General features: G+C 46.9%; 1 protein-coding gene across 4 annotated transcripts in view; it reads right to left on the bottom strand.

Moving 5' to 3' along the window:
- TRPV5 (transient receptor potential cation channel subfamily V member 5) overlaps positions 1 to 21,681 on the bottom strand; it is a 27,356-nt gene extending 5,675 nt beyond the window's left edge. Inside the window, exons 1-12 of one of the 4 annotated variants that reach the window (XM_032867214.1) lie at positions 21,508 to 21,681; positions 19,186 to 19,283; positions 18,899 to 19,021; positions 18,282 to 18,419; positions 17,894 to 17,992; positions 17,573 to 17,748; positions 17,040 to 17,186; positions 14,686 to 14,898; positions 2,215 to 2,301; positions 2,040 to 2,116; positions 1,628 to 1,793; positions 1,359 to 1,425 (exon numbers count right to left, since the gene is read on the bottom strand). In XM_032867214.1, the coding sequence (XP_032723105.1) occupies positions 1,359 to 1,425; positions 1,628 to 1,793; positions 2,040 to 2,116; positions 2,215 to 2,301; positions 14,686 to 14,898; positions 17,040 to 17,186; positions 17,573 to 17,748; positions 17,894 to 17,992; positions 18,282 to 18,419; positions 18,899 to 19,021; positions 19,186 to 19,283; positions 21,508 to 21,635 (1,519 nt within the window). In that variant the 5' untranslated portion in view covers positions 21,636 to 21,681. The remainder of the gene's footprint in view (positions 1 to 1,358; positions 1,426 to 1,627; positions 1,794 to 2,039; positions 2,117 to 2,214; positions 2,302 to 14,685; positions 14,899 to 17,039; positions 17,187 to 17,572; positions 17,749 to 17,893; positions 17,993 to 18,281; positions 18,420 to 18,898; positions 19,022 to 19,185; positions 19,284 to 21,507) is intronic. The other 3 variants (XM_032867190.1, XM_032867206.1, XM_032867197.1) reach the window with 3 other exon arrangements.
- Between the last annotated feature and the right edge of the window lie 470 nt (positions 21,682 to 22,151).

Genomic DNA, 22,151 nt, shown 5'->3' with positions numbered 1-22,151 from the left:
CCCTGCTCAGTGTGTAGCCTGTTGGATAATACTGCACATCCTGTACTATGGTATTAGAACCTTTAAAAGACTCCTGTCTGTATGGGGAACTGAAATATAAACTAAGGGATCTCAAGAATGGAAATAGGGTCTACGACAAAGCATCAAAAAGCAAGTACAACAACTGAGAAGAGATGGTTTAGGAGATTCTGGGTATAGGACATCTACAGAAAGCTACTCCATCATCATGGCCTCGTTCTGTAGTCACCAAGTTATGATACCATATACTATACGCAACATATGCATTCTATGTAACTACACACACATGTTGTGAGCAGTAATTTATGAAGTGTGCAGATGGGGTGGAGAGTGAGGGAGAAGGAATACAGAAGGAGTACTCCAAATAGGCAGACTACCACAGTTTTACCCATTCCTAGCTCAGATCTTGGGATATTTTTTTAGTGTACTATTTGGTGGAAATCCCTGTTAAATGGGAATTCTTAGGATAAGAATAGTGCCCTTTGTACTAAAAGCCATGGTCTTTTAGAATGGAGGGGGGATGACTTCAAATACTGCCTAGGACATCCTTTTGCCTTATAGATGTTTAGTTGTAGATGTTAGAGACTGGATTTGAGTTGCCAATCTTACTGCTCTTCCATTCTCTTAGCACCTTTCCCTAAGAACTTTCTCCTACGTGTTCACCACTCTCACCCTCCCTCACCTCTCTCACCCAACAGACACTGGCTGTTATTTTCTGACTATGCTCCTCTCTCTACCCTGATGCTCCCCCTCTCCCCCCACCAGTGGCTTGGGCTGAGACTGAGACCTAGCTCATTCTTTCCTCAAACTCTCTTTACAACTTTTTTTCTTCTGTTTTCCTCCCTCATTCTCAAACTTTCTAGAATCTCTTTTGACACCTCCTCCTTGAATTCTTTCTTCTCTCAGCTTCGATCACACATAGGAAGAAAAAGTATGTTTTGTGTTACTGAATTCTTTGTTTCTTCTTCTGAAGTATAAACATAGAGGAGTTGAATATTGCACTGTCTCTGTTTGCCCACATAGTTTTCTGAGATCCACAACTGGCCAGTCTTTCCTGTTTAATGGCCCTTTCTCTCCAAAGCTTTTCTTCTAGCTCTTCTTTAAAGATCTTGCAGAGCAGTTAGTCAATATGAACGTTACTGGTCAGAGCACATGGTTTCCCTTCTAAGCCAACCTGAGTGACCCTGATCCTATGGATATGAGTGTACTTTTTTAGTCAGTTTCTACTGGGGTAGGGGGGATGATCAAAACAGAGTACAAATGAGAACTGAGCAAGAGTGAGCCAACTTTCTGAAGAACTGGACTCCATGACCTAGTAGAAGAGGGGAGAGTGCTCTTACCTGAGGCAAATCCCAGAATAACCACAGCCATTAGCCAGCAGAAACGCATGAGGTCTCCAAAAATCATCTACAGGAAATGGAAGGGAAGGGAAGGTGGAGTGGCCCTTCTCCACCTGTCTCTCTGCAGCCATCCTGCTAGATTGAAGGCCCCCTAGCTCCACCAGATTCACTCAGAGCAGTATTTTACTTCCTGTTTGCTCTGACTTCCTCCCTCTGTCTAGAAATGTCCTATGGCTGAAGCCAGAGGAAGCTTTGGGGAAAGCACTGACCTTCTGGATCATGATGCTGAAGGGACCAAGCATCTGGAATCCTCGAGCGAAGTACATAACACTGCACCAGCCCAGCACCAGGGCAATGGACATGGGCACCATCTCTCCATTCATGTTGGAGAGCCGCATCACCATGGTCACCAGCACCATGCAGGCATAGATAATGCTGGGGGCCGGGGGACAGAGAACAATGAGTGAGAGAGGAAAAATTCTTGGTCCCCTCTAGCATGGTGAAAACTTGGGGTAATACTCCCGCAGGCTTAGTCCTTACACCCAAAACACACATATGAGCCCGCTGGAGAGAATCCCTGAAGGTGAGGGTCAACTGAGCTCTAGGTCCCAGAGAGTAAGTGGGAGACCTGGAACAATTCTGGAAAGGGAAGGCAGGAGACCGAACAGAAGGGACACTTACATAATGACATGGAATGGTCCCCCGAGGATAGTCTGTCCAAAATATCGAGAAGCACCAACCCTAAAGATGTCTGGGATCTAGGAAGAGGCCAGTAAAACAAAAGGACAATGTGGACTGCTGCTCAATCTGGGACCCCAGATGGATGGCCTCAGCTTGGACCTTGATGATACCTCACCTCTAGGAGCAAGATGATCACAGCCCCCATGACGGTCACCAACTCCCCCACCAGACGGATTTTATCCTGCTGAGTCACATAGGCCTCCTGTGGGAGTAGATCAGGGTAAGCACTTTTTGATGGATTAAGAGTCAAATCTTTTTTGGGCAAGTGGTCTAAAGCAACTGAAGTCTGTCTCGGATAAAGAAAAGCTCCCATTACCACCATCACACCTCCCAACCCCCACTATTATATTTGTTATTGTGGCTAACTCTGTGATCAGGGCATTAGTCTATGTATCCAAGGCTTAGTATGTGTTGTACATGCTAATAACATGAGCTATCCCCTAGTGAATCACTATAATATATATGGTGAGCAGTAATTTATGATGTGTGTACCAAGTGGCTGAGATCACATTTCAGAGCATTCAGTCGAGAAAGCTAAACCAACAGGAAGAAGTATTAGTGGTTTGGGATGGTTTCAACTATGCTGAAAGTCCAGCTTTTCCAATCTCACTGTGGTCCTTGGAAGATTGACTAGGCTGTAAACATATCACAGAACTCAGATTCCAGAATGGACCCAGAACCAACAAATTTTAGTAAAACCTTGAATAAGCCACCAAATCTCTCTGTGTCTGAAGTTTCTCATCTGTAAAATGGAAACTTGAATGCTTCACCTTCCAGTATTATTGTGGAGATCATATTAGGTGATGTATCTGGATGTAGTTTATAAACCAGAAAGCACCATAGATGTATTAATTGTAGTTTCATTATGATTTGGCAACAGAAAAAAATGTCAGAAAAAAGGGTTAGAGATACTGAATGGGTTTTAGTTTTGGAAGGGTCAAAAACTTAACTTTAGTTAAGTTTTATCCTTATCCCTATCCTTTATCCTAGCCTTATCCTGAGCAGTGGGTATAGAAGATATAGCCCTAAGGTCAAGGCAAAAGAAGACCATCCTCCTTATGTGCAAGTGATTTCACAGTGAAAGTCTTACAACATTACACATATACAGTGATAGAATTCTACAATAATGATCCTTAACTTTTTTTGGAGTTATGAGTCCACTGGAGAGTATCATTAAGACTGTGGACACTTTTACCAGAAAAATGTGTTCAAATATATGTAATCCCCCTCATGAAATTGTACAAATAACTTCAACACATTCAGGTATGCTTTACACTTCGAGGAACTCCCTTCTCTAAGGTCACCTCTCTGAGTGGTGCACCCAAGAAAAGAGTTGAGAGTCCCTGGCTCCAATGGGAAAGTTGATGATCTAAGCTAGGAAGGATGTTATCCCTCATTAGGCATAAGGAATGCTAATCATCTCTGCTCTGCTGATAAACTGGAACCTCTAAGCATCCCTCAACAGGGTGCTTGGAGAATGTATTCACCGGTCCAGTAAGAGGCACAGCTTTGAAATAGGAAGAGATGCTATGTGGTAGGAAGTGATCAATGATATAAAGAAGGTACCATCAGGAGCCCCATGGTTGCTCAGAAAGTGACAGCTCCAAAGCAGCCAAGAATATAGCCTTCATGGAAGAGTAGGACCAGACTTACCAGCAGAGGGTGGAAATGTTTCAGGTAAATCCAAGGGACCAAGAAAGATCAGAAAAAGAGCTGGTGTCTACGTTCCTGGTAAACAATGTGATCTAACCACCTGTGGCTAGACTTTGGTGACTTTGTTGTTGTTGTTTAAAGAATTGATATTCTCTTGACAAACTGGTCAATTTTATGTTATCATCTAATGGACAATTTCCCTTTTGCCTTGCTTCCAAGAAGGCTCCGAGGGTGCTTGTTTGTTCTGTTCTCTTTTGTTTTTGTTTTTTGTACTCAGGTCTAACTGAATTCCCCCACCTCTGTCCTGATATTCAATGCATGAGCCTTGTTCTTTTTCTTTATTTTCATGTTCCTATAGCATCTCTCTTTAGTTGTAAAACATTCCAACTCCTTTTGAGGTCAGGTAGTGAGTAGGATAAATAATAAGTACATTAACTATAGAAATAAAATAACGGCATCTGTGCCAAATATGTGTCTGTACAAAAATTTTGAATTCTTTTTACTAGTTTGTATCTTGGTTAAATATGTCTGGAAAACTGCCACCAACCTTTCTTTCTTGGCTCAACTAAGTAAAGGAACTGCACAAGTTGGCTCTGCGCATTTTGGGGGGAATCACAGTGCCCCTAGAGGACAGTGGGAGATGGGCATCGGCTAGTCCCTCAGGAGATGAAAAGGTGAAACTCCCAACCCATGGAGACAGTTGGGGACAGTTTTGGTCACCACACTCTTCTTCTGGGGCTTCCCCTCACCTCCACTCCTCTGCTTGTTTAACAGATTCCTTTACAAGTAGGAGTTCTGGGGTGCCTGAATTACATGGTTAAGAGACAAACTTTGGGCTTTAGCTCAGGTCCTGATCTCAGGATGGGGAGATCAAGCCCCACTATGGGGCTTCTGTGCTCAGCAGGGAATCTGTTTGAGATTCTCTCTTTCCCTCTCCCTCTGTCCCCCACCCCAACCCTGCATTCTCTCTCTCTCAAATAAAACAAAAACAAACCAAGTAGGAGTTCTGCACAAGTTCACCAGTGAGTAACAGGTGTCCCAAGCTTTGTCACAGCTCCACCTGGGATCTGACTGCCCTAAAGTAACTGCCTCCACAACTCTGTCCGCAAAGTCCTCTCCCCTAAACCAGGCCAGACAGTGCCACAGTCTCCTGTGGGCCCCCTTCCTCACTGCTGTCCAAGGTCACCACACAAGACCTTCACATAGGGGTTTTATTTGTCTTTAGTTGCTCTCTCTAGAAAGTAAAAAGTATTATATATGTGTGAAAATTGCAATAAAAATAATGCAATTCATACAACTCAATAGCACAAAATAACAAACAATCTAATTAAAAACTGATCAGAGGAACTTAATAAATATTTTTCCAAAGACATATAAAGTTGCTTGACATCACCAATGACCAGGGAAATGCTAATCAAAACCAAAATGATATTATCACCTCACACCTGATAGAATATCATCAAAAAAAAAAAAAACAGGGGATAACAATTTGGTGAAGATGTAGAAAAAGGGAACTCTTATGCACTATAGGAATGCAAATTGGTACAGTCACCATGGAAAACAGTATGGAGGTTCCTCACAAAATTAAAAACGTAACTGCTATATGATCCAGAAATTCGACTTCTAGGCATACACCCAGAAAAAATAAAAACAGGATCTTGAAGAGATATCTGCACTCCAATATTCATTGTAGCAGTATTCATAATAGCGAAGATATGGAAACAACCTAAGTGACCATCAATGGATGAATGGATTAAAAAAACATGGTATACATAAACACAATAAAATATTCAGCCACAAGAAAAGAAGGAAATGCTGCCATTTGTGACAACATAGATGGATCTTAAGGGCATTATCTTAAGTAAAATAAGCCCAACACAGAAAGACAAAATCTGCACGTGGTATCACTTATATGTGGAACCAAAAAAAAAGTCAAAATCCTAGAAACAGAGAATAGAAAAGTGGTTGGCAGGGACTGTGGAGTGGAAGAAATAGGGAGAAGTTGGTAAAAAGGTATACACTTTTAAAGCTGTAAGATGAATAAGACTTAAGAATCTAACATACAACATGACTACAGTTGATTACTACACTGTATTATACAACTGAAATTGCGCCTGGGTGGCTCAGACAGTTTAGAGTCTGACTTTTGGTTTTGGCTCAGGGTCATGAGATCAAGCCCTGCATGGGGCTCTGCCTTCAGCAGGGAGTTTGCATGAGGTTCTCTCTCTCCCTCTGCCCTTCCTGCTTGCACTCTCTCTCTCTCTAAAATAAATAAATAAATATTTAAACAAATTTGCTAAGAGAGTAGAATTTAATTGCTCTCATCAAAAACTAACAAAAAATAAATATGTGAGGTGATGAGTGTGTTAATGAACTAGATGGTGGGAACTCTTTCACATTGTACACGTACTCCAAGTTACTGCAATGTATACCTTAGGTATCACGCAATTTTCTTAGTCAGTTATACCTCAATAAAGATGAAAAAATAATGGAACCATTGGGCTTTTAGAACACTTTGCTTTTCTTTTGGTTTCAAGGGGGAATTCTAGTGTTTCACACTTATATGTATAAGGTTGACTCTCAATTTGGAATAGATTACTTTTCGAAGTTGAGATTTTCATGTTTAAAAAATGGACAGGAGCGCTGAATTTTGATGAATGACTTACTGATGTCTATTGAACTGATAATAAGAATTCTCCCTTCATTAACCACCTCCATTAGTTAAGCCTTAATCTCAAGCTGGCAATAAGCTTTCCTTTGAATTTCTGAGAATTTTATTCTCTGGAGATTGAATTCAAAATTTTCTGTCTAACATGAAAAAGTGCTCAATATCACTCGGCATCAGAGAAATACAAATCAAAACCACAGTGAGATACCACCTCACACCAGTCAGAATGGCTAAAATTAATCAGTCATGAAATGACAGATGTTGGCAAGGATGCAGAGAAAGGGGAACCCTCCTACATTTTCGGTGGGAATGCAAGCTGGTGCAGCCACTCCGGAAAACAGTGTGAAGGTTCCTCAAAAAGTTGAAAATAGGGCTACCCTATGACCCAGCAATCACACTGCTAGGTATTTACCGTAAAGATACAAATGTAGTGGGGCGCCTGGGTGGCTCAGTGGGTTAAGCTGCTGCCTTCGGCTTAGGTCATGATCCCAGGGTCCTGGGATCGAGTCCCGCATCAGGCTCTCTGCTCAGCGGGGAACCTGCTTCTCTTTCTGCCTCTCCCTGCCGCTCTGCCTGCTTGTGATCTCTCTCTCTCTCTAACAAATAAATAAATAAAATCTTTAAAAAAAAGATACAAATGTAGTGATCCGAAGGGGCACATGCACCTGAATGTTTATAGCAGCAATGTCCACAATAGCCAAACTATGGAAAGAACCTAGATGTCCATCAACAGATGAATGGATAAAGAAGAAGTGATACACACACACACACACGCACACACATACACAGTGGAATATTATGCAGCCATAAAAAAGTTGAAATCTTGCCATTTGCAACACCATGGATGGAACTAGAGGGTATTATGTTAAGTGAAATAAGTCAATCGGAAAAAGACAATTATATGATCTCTCTGATATAAGGAATTTCAGAGGCAGGGCAGGGGTTCATGGAGGAAGGGAGGGAAAAATGAAACAAGATGGGACCAGGGAGGGAGACAAGCCAATAGAGACTCTTAATCTCAGGAAACAAGCTGAGGGTTCCTGGAGGGGAGGGCAGCAGGAGAGATAAGATGGCTGGGTGATGGACATTGGGGAGGGTATGTGCTATGGTGAGTGTTGTGAATTGTGTAAGAATGATGATTCACAGACCTGTACCCTGGAAACAAATAATACATTATGTGTTAATTTTTTAAAAAAAGATTTTCTGTCTATATTGAGAAGCTGATCCACAGCTTTCGGGATTTGTGGTCTTCATAAAATGGTTTTGGGATCAGGTCATGTTTGACAAAGTGAAGTAGAAGACACACTCATTCTTGAGGCCCTGTTCATTCAGTCTCCCAGTTCTCTCTCAAACACTACCCTTTCCCTCAATTCACAGCACTTCTCCCTTAATGCAAACCCGTGGCATCTGTCATCTGGTTTACCATGAAGCCATTTCCCTCATTTGGCCCACTCCCCACCATGCTTCTGGACTGGTCTTTCTAAAATGCAAATGTCATGACATGGCATCCCTGTTCACTACATTTCCTTGTTGCCTTAAGTCTTCAGAATAGAAGTGAAAGGGAGAGGGGTGCTGGGGTCACTCAGTCAGTGAAGCATTAACTCTTGGTGTGGGCTAAGATCATGATCCCAGGGCTGTGGGCTCAAGCCCGACGTTGGGCTCTGCGCTGAGTAGGGAGTCTGCGGGAGATTCTCTTTCCCTCTGCCCCTCTCCTTGCTTGTATGCTCTCTCTCTTTCTCTCTCTCAATCTCTCTCTCAGATAGATAGAGAGATAAATAAATAAATAAATAAATTCTTTTAAAAAAGAAATGGAGGGAAGATGTGAATGGAGGGCGCTCTAAGGTCTTTATCATAGCAGAAATCCCATTGATAATGTCTAAATTGAATTAATGAATAAAGACAGAAGCATATTGTTCAGCAGGGTGGCGATAACAACAGGAATGAAAAGCTTTAAGAGGTAAAACCTGGTTGCCTTCATGGAATAAGACATATGTCAGGAGGGGCCGGCCCCCATGCTCTTCATTATGCCTGCCCTTTGATTTTTAAATCATGTGCCTATATTCTTTTAATTAGAAGTGCCACCGGGAGGTGTGAATTTAGAAAAAAATAAGATCTGTACTACCATACGTCGTGATGTACAGAACCCTTGCTGATCTGGTTCCTCCTCTGTGTCCCCATGTTCTGTGTGATGCTCTAGCCACACTGAACTATTGGGGTTCTTGGGTGTTAATCCAGGCCTTTTTGTGGACTATGCCCTCTTCTTAAAATGCCCTCCTTCATCATAGTTCCTGGCTCACCTTAAGCCTTAAAAGTCAGGTGATAGCATTCCTCCTAGGGCTCCTCTCCTGTTGCTCCACCCCAGCTCGGGGGTTCTCCCCTAGGCACCCGGCACCACTCTGCTTACAGACCTTACCCAGCACACTATAATTATCAGGGTACTCCATGCCTCACCTGTAATCTCAGAGCTCCCTAAGAGCAGGAGCATCTCACTCCTTTTCAGCCACAATGCACAGCGCACCTTGTAGAGGATGATCTATTTGTTTGAAAGAAGGAAGGAGGGAGAGGATGGGGTAAGCAGGCAGGTGCAAGCTGAGCATGATCTGAGAGTTGCAGAAGGGAGATAAAGATGGAATCAGGAAGAGGGACTGGGGAAACCCATCTGGAAGCAAAAGGGGAGAAGGTCACAAAGAATTGGGCTTTTCCAGGATTTTGAGATTTGTAGCTCAAGGTCACCAAAAGGGCCTGGCTAATAATGCACGGAGAAAATACTCTACCCCGCTCCTCTAAAAATAAATGTCTCTCATTAATGACTGGAATTCTTTACATCATCATATGCTTGGAATTTCAGTTGTCAACAACCAAATCCCCTGAGGAGGCTGATCATTCCTACTTCATGGAAGTGAGCCTAATGACCTTGCTCTCATTTACCAGCTGGCTGAGCTCGCTGCCTTGAAGGAAATGCCCAGAGTGGGTGGGCATAGCAGAGTCAGAGTCACCTGCACCATGCGGAGAAGGGCAGAGAGCGTGAGCAACTCAGAAGAAGTGGGAAGACAGCAGAAACAATGCTCAATTTCCAGTCCTAGACCTTCTTTTCCTCCCCAAGACCCCAACTTGCAAAGGAAGTTCCCAGAAAAAGTCCTGCTGGGTCGTAATGAGGGGCTACTCTGATCCTCTAGAGTGTGCAGGGGTTCCTAACCAGAGCTGCCCCTAACCCTTAGTGTCCCCCATCCAGACAATGAGAGATGAGGTATAGCTAGACAAAGTGGAGCATGTGGCAGGTCCCAGGGGGCCATCAAAGCCTGGAGACATGAGTTTCTCACACAATGGGACCACAGAGAAAGAAGACTGGGACCCAGCACATCTCCCCAGAGAGACAAATGGCCTAGCTCGGTGGTTTAAAGGCAAAGTTCTTAAGTGAAGCAGATCAAAATCCTGGTCCCAGGGCTGCCCTTACCAGCTGAGTGTCTTTGCCAAAGTACTTAACCTCTCCTGACCTCAGATTCATCATCTTTAAAATGGTGATACTTTTCCTTAGTAATTAGGGTATCTATGTGGATTAAATGATATAAGGCTTTGTCATCCAAAATGTGGCCCAAGGAATCAAAACATCAGCATCCCCTGTAGCTAGTTGGAGATCTTGGGTCCCACTGGAGCTTTATTGTCAGAATCTGCATTTTAATCAGCTCCCACAAGCACTGGTAAATTCATGTCAAGTGCACAAAGCAAGCACTTAGCACATGTTATTTTTACCTACCAGCCTCCCTATTGCTGTTCATCTCTTTTCCTCTTTAATTTGCTGTGCTTGTCCCCAATAAGGTGCTTAGGATTCCTGAACCATGTTGCGCAGAGCTGGCTATCAGTTGGGTTTTCAAATAGCTGCGGTGTTTTGGGTTGTTCAGAGCTTGTGAGGAATAATGATGTGTAGACAAATCAATCCCACTGACCATGACAGCGGGAAGACAACTTTTTTTTTTTTTTTTGCCCAAAGCAAATATTTAATAAATGATGCCTGAATTATTCAGTTTGTTTGCTGCTTTCATAGTTATTCTTAGGACAGTGTTCTTTCTATTCCTTTTTAAAATTTTAATTTTAATTTTAAAAATTAAAAAATTAAAAAATAACTATAGTTAATATACGGCGTTAAGTTAGTTTCAGGAGTACAATACAGTGATTCGACAATTCCATACATCACTCAGGGTCCACTGAGATAAGTAAGTGTACTCTGTATCCCTCTCATGTATTTCACCCATTCTCCCTGATAATCGTGTTTGTTTTCCATTGTTAAGAGTGGGGTTTTGTTTGTTGTTGTTGTTGTTTGTCTCTTTTCTTTCCTTTGTTTTGTTTCTTAAATTCCACATGTAAGTGAAATCCTATGGTATTTGTCTCTCTAACTGACTTATCTCACTTAGCATTATACTCTCGAGTTCTATCCATGTCCTTGCAAATGGCAGGATGTCATTCATTTAAATGAATGGAAACCTATGAGTCATTCCCGCCACAGTCCGCTCACTTCCCTGCTGATCTAATCCATTGTGCCATAGCGTTGCCAAACCCCGCCCCCAGCACATCCCTAGGCCAACCCACCATTATCTCTTGCTTGCTGAACCGTAACAGCCTCTTAACTGTTCTCCCCACATTCACCCTGGTGTCCTCAAATCTGCTCTCCAACTTACAAACAGAGACGTTTTTCTAAATCAAAGGTCTTGTTAAGTCCCTCCCCTATTTAAAATCCTTCTGAGCTTCCCATTACCTTTGGCATAGAAAGTAAAATCTTCAAGATGGCCTGCAAGGCCCTTCATGATTTGAGCAGGGTCCGCCTGGACAACTTCATCTGGCAGCTCCCGCCCCGCCCAGCTCCTGTGCTCTAGCTCTTTTTTTGGTTCTCAGATGTTGGCAAAGTTCTTCCGAAGGCAGGGTTTTTTTGGGTGCATGCTTACTGCCTAGGACTAACTCTGCACCTTTAACCGGTGTGCAGCTCTCAGCTTAGGTATATCCCTCAGGGAAGCTGCCTCTGGCTTTTCAGCATGTCTAAGCCCCTCTTTTAAACTCTCATAATATCCTGTCTTTTTTCTTGTCATATGAAACCATAATGTGAATTGTAACAATCACAGGTCGTGATGAAATTTCTATTCATTCACTTAACATCAACCAGTCTGTAGACTCCAAAAGGGCAGAGATCATGTGTGTTTTGCTCAGACCGTGATAAATTCCTAATGCCTACAACAATGTCCAGGCTCTACAGGCTCTCCATGATTATTTGCTTAATGAACAAATTAGTGAAATGCTTTTGGGAAAAGGGCAGGAGAGAGATCGAAGAAGTCTTTAGGAGACAAAGAGGAACTTCAAAGAGAGAGCAATGCCCTCTTGCTGAACAGCACATCAGGAAACTAAAAGATCAGAGGGATTGACTTAAGACTGGAAAGTTGTAGATGAATAGGTCTCAGAAACAGAAGCCAGTAAGTAGTTCTCAGCCCCAGGTGAATATTAGGATCACTCAAAGAGTTCTTAAAAATACCATTGGCGGGGGGCCACATCTTCACATATTCTGATTTATTAGAAACCAATATTGTTACCATCTTCCCATCTTGGTTAAAATCCACTGATCTAGTAAGAGGTAGGATCTATGCAAGGTCGAACAACTACTTCAGATTAGGATTAAAACCCAAGCTGCTCGACTCCTATACTTGGCGCCTTCTGCTCGTCTGGAAACCCAAGAGAACTAGCATTACAGTGTATGTCATTCTGCCTACACCAAGTAGACATTGAATGGAGGTAGGAAATCAACTCAATTAATAGAGTTCTTGGGAAACTCTGAAAATGCACAACTTTTATAGCTGAACAATGAAGCATCTTAGAGTGTAGTAACCCCCAAAGATATCTCGAAAACTGGACAGAGACATTCACTCCATCCTCATTTCTGTCTGCTTCTGTGTCATTTGCACCATCACATATAGACAGATGAGTTTTTCCTCTCATTTCAACTGTCCTGAGAAGGTGATGCTGGGCTGCTCTCGTGGATCCCATGAGATCCACAGGGGAAATCCGTCAGTGACTGAGAGCCTTGCGTGCACAGATTTATTGTATAATTGGATAGTAATGTATTCATTTGTCTAAGATAAAGCTCCATGGACTAACCAACATGTCAACAATTACATTAATCAAATCAAGACATTATTGGTGCATTTTCATTTTTCTAAGACTCTTAAGTAATGGAAAGCAAAAAAAAAAAAAAAAGAGAGAGAGAGAGAGAGAGAGAGGGAGGGAAGGCTGGAGGGAGGGAGAGAGAGAACTTCCTATTATTAACAAGCCTGGTACATTGAGAAAGCAGGATCTTTCAGACCATGGTGATAAATTTAGGAGTCCCTGATATTATCCAGATGGGCTTACTAATGAGTAAGAGGACACAGATAAACCAGAAACCCATCAAGGAGGAACACGAAACAATAGGGACCTTCCATTGTTGGTCTTCGCTACCTGAACCCCTTACAGAAGCATTCCTAATCTCTGAGCCCCTCTCTCCCACCAAGAAAGGAACATTTGAAAGTTAAGAGTCTTCTATTTGGCCTAAAGAATCTATTATCTAGGTGGAAGACAAAAGGGTAAAGATGATACGAGTGGGGGAGCAACGAAGAGGAAAGAAAAAAAGGAGGAGTGGGAGGTGTTCTCAGCTATAATTATGCTCCACTTAGTCCTGTGGTAAGGGGGGAGGGATCTTCTAACTAGAGACCATCTGGATCAAAGGAAGAGATTAGTCCTGTGCCAAAGAGAAAAGGGGCACACAGAGAAGACTCCAAGTAATCAATTGTTCAGCATCACGTAACTCTTAGGCCAGAATGCTACCTACATTCTAAATCCAGAAAAATCCCCAGGTAAGCTTGGGACTAAGGAGGACCGGGAAAACAAGACATCTGATAAATAGGGTCTAGAATGTTGGGAAATCCCAGCTGCCCTCAACTCATTCATGTGTATACGTTTTCCCCATTTCTAGTCCCTTGCCTACCCCACTGGGCCATGTCCTCAAAATCCTTATTTCCCCCTCTGTGGGTTCCATGTTGGGGCCAACCCTCATGCCCACTTTGAGATGCATGGGACACAACCTCCCCAGCTCATGGGTGCGCACTCTCACAAGGCAGCCCCGCCACACTCAGGATAGTCCTCTCCAGGGAGCACACCGGATTCAGTCAGAGACTGGCTCTGGATCCATGAGAAGTGGTTAAGAAGCAAGAGAGATGGAGTGTCTTGCCCTACTCTGGGGTTCGGTGAGGCTTTAGTCTGCTGCTTCTCTGTGCCTCCTACTAACCTGACTCAGTTTTTTCTCGTTGATTGGGCAAACGGCTTATGTTCTCCTTCTGACCCAAATGATCCCTCTTCCTAGCTTAGGCTGCATCATACCTGTGGCTGGCCCAGACTGCATACAACACAAACCTCCAGTCACCTAGCTCTTACTTACCCGGAAAAATTCTTTCTTCCTCTGTCTTTTGCTTCCTGCCCATATATGTGCACACGCTTTTGGCTATTTCAGGTCAGCAGGACAACAATTTTGGTTACCCATGAACAGGAAACCAATGCAATACAGCCATACTTGCTGACTACATATGCTTGGGAGCACTCACTAGAGTCTACTCATTCTATCTCCCATGAAGGAGAGTTTGCTCCCTTCAACAGCCAACTCTCAGAGCTCCTCTAGACCTCTACTGAGCCATCCTCACCTCCCTGGGTCTCTGAAGGACACTACAGAATGGTAAGCCCACAGGTGTCAACGGAACCTCAAAAATTATTTACTGCAACCTGCTACTTAATCCGGGCACCCTCCTTCAGCAGATCAGGCAGGTGGTCAGACAGAGAACACATTACTGTCAACACCCTTATATTGACAGCATACGGAAGAGAACGTAGGCCAGGGGGGATGTCTGTGTTGCCCTCGCACACCAGAAATTGACTCAGAAATGTATCTGGAGCACAGTTTTCCTCCTTTTAGAACAACAGGCTGTGCAAATTTTAAGAAGCTGACAAATGTATGGTGCTCGTAATACCAAGTGTTCTTTCAGGGTTAGTGAGAAAAACTACGGCTCCTTGGACAAGTGCGCTTTTGCTTATTGGGTCACCTTTTTGGTCTCCTATCTCATGCCTAATTTGTGTCTGGGAGATCAGGAGCCTGCAGCTGCTGGAGCCCAGTGCGTAGTGCCTTTCCCAGGTTCCCCTCTGCTCTCCAGCACCAGCATCCCCTGCTACCACTCCCTTCCATCCCCTTCAAAGAGGCATCACCTGCAGTAGTTTCTGCTGGAGGACGGTATTATCCCGGGGGTCTGTGCGGTTGCCCATGCGGAACTTGAGGGGACGGTAGATGCAGCAGGTGGTGAAGCAGATCATATACAGGGTGTACAAGGCACCCAGAGTGTAGAAGTACCGCCGCCCGTATTTCTTCCACTTGAAGCTCACCAGCTGCTTCACCGGGGTCTGCTCCAGGATCTGGCGAGCCTGGCATGGAAGCAGAGTACAGATGGGGGTGGCCAGCCCAGTGAGGCAGGCAGGATTTCCCACCGGGTCCCAGAGGGCCAGGCTCTAACTGCGCTATCATCTTTCATTCGGTTAGCCAGCCATTTCATTTTCAGACAACTAGAAAATGTCCACTTTATGCTGAGCCTCATGTGAGTGCTGCAGGGGAACTATCATAGAAGTAAAACAAGGCATTGGAGCACCAATGAATTTTGAGGGATGAGTAGTACTTAGTGGAATGAAGAAGGGGGAGCTTGAGAAGATCCTTCCATGAAGTAGCAACAGTTACCAAGGCAGGGAGGTGAGAGAGGTCATCTGCAATGAAAGCTGGGGGTGTCTGGGGACATGAGAGGACCCATAGGGAGTGGCAGGCAGGAGTTATAAGGGGTGACACGGATAAGAGACAGACCATTGCACATTGTGAATGCCATAGTCAGGAGTTTGAATGATCTTTCTGAATGCAATGGGGAGCATTGGGGGCACAAGCAAGGAAGCAGTCACATTTACTCTGGAAGTGTTGTGGACCAGAGAGGTGCAATAAAGGCACAGGAGTTGGATGTGGCAATAATCTAAGCCCCCAGGGTGGGCTGGGACTCTGATGTAAGTACATGGTAAGAGGTTAAGCACAAATGAGAGAGAGGGACAGAAGGGATAAGGCATCTGAGAAAGTAAGAAAAGTCTAATTCAAAGCAGAGCTGGAGGAATTAACCATTAGCAAAAAGAATTCTTTTCCACTGAACCTGGAGGGAAGAAGAGGAAGTGGGTATTTTCTGACATGTTTGGCAGCTCAGGGCAGGAAGTGGAAGCAGCTCCAGCCAGAGAGCCTGTTTTTGCTATAATGTGGGATTCTGGGCTTCTGGTGGAGCTAAAGGAGAGAGCTGGGAGGGATGTAAACGGGGCTCGGAATTTTGAGGGAAGGGCAAAGTAGTTGATCAAGGCAAGAATAAAACTTGGAGAACACAGAGCTCGCTGAAACTGGGGACCTGGGATTTCTGTTGGCACCGTTCATGCAGAGGGATTGGGGTTATTTTTTTAATTTATTTTCTTACTTACTTATTTATTTGACATAGCGAGAGAGAGAGAGAGAGAGAGCGAGAGCATAAGTAGAGGAGTGGCAGGCAGAGGCAGATGGAGAAACAGACTCCCTGCTGAGCAGAAAGCCCAATGAGGGGCTTGATCTCAGGACCCTGGGATCATGACTTGAGCCAAAGCCAGATGCTTAACCGACTGAGCCACCCAGGCACCACTAAGAGATTGGGGTTCTAAATCCTAAAAAATCCTGCTTGAAGTTTATTTGTTTCCAGGAATATTCTGCAAGCAAAATCACACAAATAGGCCTTTCAGGTTTTCTTCTATCTGTCACTACTAACAACTATCCAAGATTTACAGTCCTAGAAGGGTTCTTAGGATTGTCGTATCACAGATGAACAACAGAAATTATATCTTGTCCATTTTGGATGTTCCTGAGGGCTTGAAGCATCTTCTCCCCTCTACGAGAGTCTTCGACAAATTTTCCTTTCCCACCTATTAACTCAATTCAGTCCTATCTGAGTACTACTGCTGTTTCCCCCTCCCTGGAAAGCTTTCTTTTTCTTCACCTTTCTGGTGATTTGAAACTCCCCGTTGAAGACTCAGCTCAAGCCCTTCCTCTGTGACATCTTCTGTGGCCCATCCAGGACAAGTTACTTGACATCCATTTTGCTGCCACTGTGCATAATCCAGACCCCTCTAATGGCATAAGTGGTACCCACTGCAGTTACTAAGGACAGTGACCGGAATTTGAGTAGCAGACTAACAGGAACTGAGATTTATTTCTGTAGTCTCAGTTCCTTCTACAGCAGCTGGGACTCAGAAGGTGCTCAATGTAGAATGAATGATAGGAAGTGACTTCCATTTGGAGAGGTCCTCAATTAAAACAATAGTATGACAAACATAAGCAGACGGGCTGGAGATGGGCAGAGGGAAAATGCAGTCAGACTGGACTTTTCTCCCAAAGGCCCCACGGTTCTGTTCTCATGCCCAACTATTAAAAGGCAGGGAAGTATCTGGAGCTCAGGATCTAAGGAAACGGACAGGCTTTGCTTGGATATTTGACAGCCCCAGGTCCACAGTGGCATCCATACCTCTCGCTTCCTGGAGGAAACCACGAGCTCCAGAAAGGACACATCCTCCCCCCAGGAGTCGATCTCCGTGAGGTCATAGAGAGTGGAGGTCAGCGGCCCGTACGTCCACTGGATGTGCTTCCGCTTCTGCATAAGGTGCTGGAACATCTGGGGGGACACGGCAGTGAGTCAGAGGGTCAGCGTGAGGAGCGGCCACGGGAACCACACCTCCCAGAGGGCTGCGGCGGGCTCCTGGCCACTAACGGGCAGTCCGCGAGCCCCATGCCTCTGCTGCGTGAATCTCCTTTGGTTTCTGCTTCTCCCTCTTTCCCACCAACCCTCTCAAGATCACAAAGAAGAGGACAGGCCAAGGGAACAGCACTTGGGGTCGCCAGAGCAGATATTCTAGAGTGCCCTTCTCCAAGCTCCAGATCAGGGAAGCCTGGGGCCGAGCATTTAGCCACGGAGTTGGGAGTAAGGGACTGCGCCCTGTGGGGGGCTTGGGAGGAAGGGTCTTTAGAAGGAGGCCACAGGGTCCAGGGAGCGTCCCTCACCACAGTGTTGCCCTCCACGCCGGCCAGCTTGAAGGGGGTGAGGCCCTGGTGATTGGGCACGAGGTCCAGGGACTGCAGGTGGTCCCTGCGCCCATCGTAGGACAGCAGCAGGTTGTACATTTGGCAGGCAAAGGTCTTATTGGGCTGGAGGATGAGGATGTGCAACACGGTGTTTCCTGCGGGGGACACAGGTGTCGCATGGCCATTGCACTGAAGGCCCTGCTGTCCCCCTGCTCACCCCGAGACAGGCCTGGGGGCTGTCCAGGTCCCTGCCCTCACAGCCCCCAGCATCCCAGCTCCCCTCCTCATCCCAGCTCTTACCCAGGGAGTCCTGGGCCCGGATGTCAGCTCCATGCTCAATGAGCAGCCGCACGATCTCCTCACTGCCCACGCAGGCAGCAAAAGACAAAGGGTGCTCCCCTGTGGACACAGAGGGCTCCATGGCATGAGTGCCTGATGGGATGGGCAGTGTCCCTGAGCGACTGCCTCCTTCCCCCCACATCTGAGCTCTGGGCTTGGTGACATCTGTCAGCAGAACCAGAGGCAGGGATGGAGCAAGCGCCATGGGGAGAACTGGTTCTGGCCTTAAGCCCTCTAAGCCTGACCCCTTCCAGCTTTCCCCAGGGTTGGAGCCCTCCTCAGCCCCCATCCCTTGGCTCTTGCCCACCTCCCCATACCCCTTTCCTCCCAGCTCTGGCCCTGCTCCCACCAAAGTAGATGAGGTTGCGGGGGCTGCGGCGGAAAGCTGTGCCTGTCGCTCTTGCAGAGACGCTGGCCCCATGGGCAAGCAGGGTTCGCACCAAGTTCACATTCTGGTTCACGATGGCTATGTGCAGTGCAGTCTGACCTGGCCAGAGAGAGCTCTCAGTCATGGGGTCTGTCCCCAGGATCCTGCAGGGACACAGCATCCCACTGGCAGACAGGAGGTCTCTGACAGGTCCTGGCATAGATTTCTGTCCTTGGCTCACCATGGTGCCTGGGACTGCAGTTGATTAGTCCCATAGGCTGTCTACCTCACTGTCCTCACCTCTTGATTATTGTGGGTAGGGTGTACATATGACCACTCTAATGTTGCTATGAGAAAAAGAAACAGAGTTTTGTCCTTCAGGGAACATGAGAGGCGTTGAAAGGAAATAAGGAATGGCTGAAGAAAGTCACGGATGCTAAAGGCCAAGACCAGGACTTCTACATTCCTTCCAACTCAAGAGCAACCCTCCTAAACCCTCTGTCTTTCCTTCCCTGCCCCTCCTTCAGAGGCCCAGGTTAAGAGGTGACATTGGCGCCTCCCGTCCTGTCTCCAACTTGAATTACTATGTGGCTCCTCACCTACAAATGGCTCACACAAGGTGGGCTCCTTGACCAGCTCCGGGGCAGCCTCTACCAGCACCATGGCGGCTTCGAGATTGTCATAGAGTGCGGCTATATGAAGGGCTGTCTCCCCCAGGGCTCCTGCGGCAGAGTAAGATGGGGTGTTAGGGACTGCTGGGGCCTCTCGAGGAAGGGGCTCCAGCTGGAGGTACTCTCCACCACCCCCTGCAGACCTCCTCAACATCTGGGGGTCAGGCAGGCAGGCGCTTCTGGCCCTCCTCCTGTCACCCCAAGCCACATCCCACCTCTCTGCCGGAAGTCACAGTTTCGGTCCAGCAGAAGCTTCTTCAGGACACACAGGTCATTTTCCTTGGCTGCCTGGAGCAGAGGAAACTCTTGGATCCTGGGAGCAGATGAACATGGGTCAGGTGGAGGCAGAATCACAGAGAGGCCAACAGCAGAAAGAGGATCAGAGATGTTTTCTACGTGGAATGGACAGGAGTCAAACAAGGTGTGCAGTGACACGCTGGAAAGAGTTATTTGCTGGGGTCTAGCTGAGGGTCAGACTGGGATGAGCCTGGCTCCGGGCTCCCCCTGTGGTTGCATCATTGCCAGCTTTTCCCAGGGCGGGGGGGTGTAGAGGGAGGGGGATGTTACTCAAGCCTTAGGTGGGTGGAAAAGTCTGTGGGGGGGCAGAAGTCCTGAGCAGCTGAGCAGGCAGCCCTAGTGACACTGATAGGAAGCCATCAGGCCTGGACTGTCTGAATCCATCTAGACTGAGTAAATATTTTCACCCCTGCTCCCAGGCCTGCTGAACTGGCTCTCCTTGGGCAAGGGGAACTTTGAGAGACCAGAGGGGCAGAGAGGCCAAGATGGGCCAGTTGTTGGGACTTGGGAAATTTACAAGCTGCCAAAATTCCAAATACCCCTCTGGGCCGCTGACATACATATCCCTGCTGTCGGTGAGGAGGGCGAGATCTGGAGAGGGGTGCAGACTGTCTAGTCCTTCTGTGTTTTATACCATTCCTGACGGAGGAGGAGCATAGCCTCAGGCTTCTCTGGGAACAGAAGCCTGTGGAGATATCCAACCTAAGGTGCCTCTTGTCAATTAATCTTTGTTCCTCCCCTGCCTCGAAGAACCAAACGAGAGATAAAACTGAAGCCCATCCTGCTGGGCAAGCACATGTGGGCTCCCAAGCTGAACATAAGGCAGGTGAGGGTCATGACGGAGAGATGAAAGGCAGACAAACAGACTGACCAGTGCTTCCCATGATATCCCCAAGCCCCCAGATCCTCACATCCCATTGCCCTGTGAGCCAGAGGAAGAACATTTTTACTTAAAGAAGAAGCTTTTTATCTTAAGGTAGAGCTCAAGTCTGTCAGTTAGAAAAGTACTCTCAGGAGGGACCAGCAGAGTACGGGCCAGCCCCTCTCCCATCTCACCCAGTGGGAGTCCGCCCAGCTCAGGGCAACCAGGGCTAGGGTTCCAGAGTTCACCTCTTCTTCTGGGGGCAGCACACACAGCCCTAGCAGCCAGGCCCCTAGCCCACCACCATCTGCAGAGGGGAGGAGTACGCAGCTCTCTCTCCAAGACCGCCCTACTCTCACCCAGAAGTTTGGAGGGAGGTGGGGAGGCCAAAGTTCCCTCCCAGGGGCTGGGGTGGGGGTTGGTGAGCAAGCAGAGAGCCTTTCCCAAATGCGGGCTGAGACTGTCCCCAGGGCCAGCTGCACAATTTGTGAGGCCCAGGGCCAAATGAAAATGCAGGACTCCTATTTCAAAAATGAAGCATTTCGAGTTGACAACAGCAGCTCATTAAATCAAGGGGTCCTGTGCCACTGACACTGGAGAGACCGCCCGCACATGAAGCCAGCCCTAGCCAGACCACAGACCTGCTACTGTCAGCTCACTGAACCCCTAGGCAGCTCTGATTGGCGACCAGTTCCCCAAATGTCTGAGACAGAGGCCCACCTGCAGGATGGGTCCCGGCCCTGGCCACTTGTCCATGAAATGATCTGTCCCCAGGTGTACCAGCCCCACCTGACCTGAAGGCGTCCCAGGAGCAGGTACAGGCCTCATTCAATCTCTGTGTCCTCGGGATATGGCCTGGACACGGTAGACTCCTCAATAAAAGGTAGATAAGCTTGAGTTTCCCTTATCAGTTGGTCAGCTCCAGATGTAATGCAAAACAGAGCTCTCCTCCCCTCACACACAGTCAACTTTCATTCATACTAATGGGAATTCCTCTCTTTCTCCAGGGGACAAGTCTTCCCCAACCTGTAGGATCTCATGCCTCCCCCCAGTAACTTGTTCTCTATCAGCCTGCACCTTCCTACCTCCCCAGTCGGTCTTTTTTGGTCCGGTCCCTTTCTGTCCCCCGCACCCATCCACCAACAGGCAGGCAGGTTCGAACTGTGGTGTCATTTTGTCCCTGGCTTGGAACCTACGTTGAGTCTCCTCCCGCCCTGCCCACGAAAAGAGGCAGCTGGGGTTTGTAACGAGTGGGCTGGGTACAGCCCAGTGCCTGGCATTGCATTCCAGGTTGCTCGAAGGGGTAGATACACCCCAGTGGATCAGAGGACCCTGAGGTTGGGGAGGGGTGGGAGGCAGCATGACTAAGGCAGCCTACCTCTTCTGTTGCAGCATGTGGGCCTCGTCCACATGCTGATCCCAGTCCGGCTCTCTGACCAGCCAGGAGGCCAGAAGTTTCTGGAGTTGGACCCAGGGTCCCTCTGTCTTAGGTGGAGGAGCCCCCATATCTTCTCCTTTCAGGCACTGGCAGGTTAGGGAATGTGGTAAAAGGAGCCAGTCTGGGACTCCTTAACTGAGGAGGAGGCGGAGTCTGTTTGGGGTTGGGACAGAGAGAGAGTATCTCCAGCGTGACTTGTGTATGCAGCATGCTGCTTGTGGGTGGGGTGTGTGTGTGTGTGTGCGCGTGTGTACACATGCGCACGCCTGCATGCACTGAGGGTACTCAGGGGGCCTTGTCAGGAGAAAGCAGCTTCACCTGGAGGAGGAGGAGCTCTTTCTCCAGAGCCCCTGGGGCACAGAACCCAAGAGCTGGGAGGGGTGAAGGGAGGAAATTCCATTCCTGGCAGTGGGCTGGGGCTGAAGCTGAGACAGGGGAAAAGTGAGGGAAGGTGAGGCAGTAGGAAATAGAGGGGAAGCAAGGATGGAGCCCAGAAGGTGGGCCCCACAAGCAAGGTGAGCGCTTAGTGGGATACAGGACAGTAGGAAAGTGAAGCCTTCCAGCTCAGCAATCAGTCAGGTCCT

This window comes from Lontra canadensis, unplaced genomic scaffold (genome assembly GCF_010015895.1).
Source record: "Lontra canadensis isolate GAN:19392208 unplaced genomic scaffold, GSC_riverotter_1.0 scaffold2, whole genome shotgun sequence".
Classification (NCBI taxonomy): domain Eukaryota; kingdom Metazoa; phylum Chordata; class Mammalia; order Carnivora; family Mustelidae; genus Lontra; species Lontra canadensis.
The sequence above is the reverse complement of the archived record's forward strand: the minus strand, read 5'-3'. Positions and strand labels throughout refer to the sequence as shown.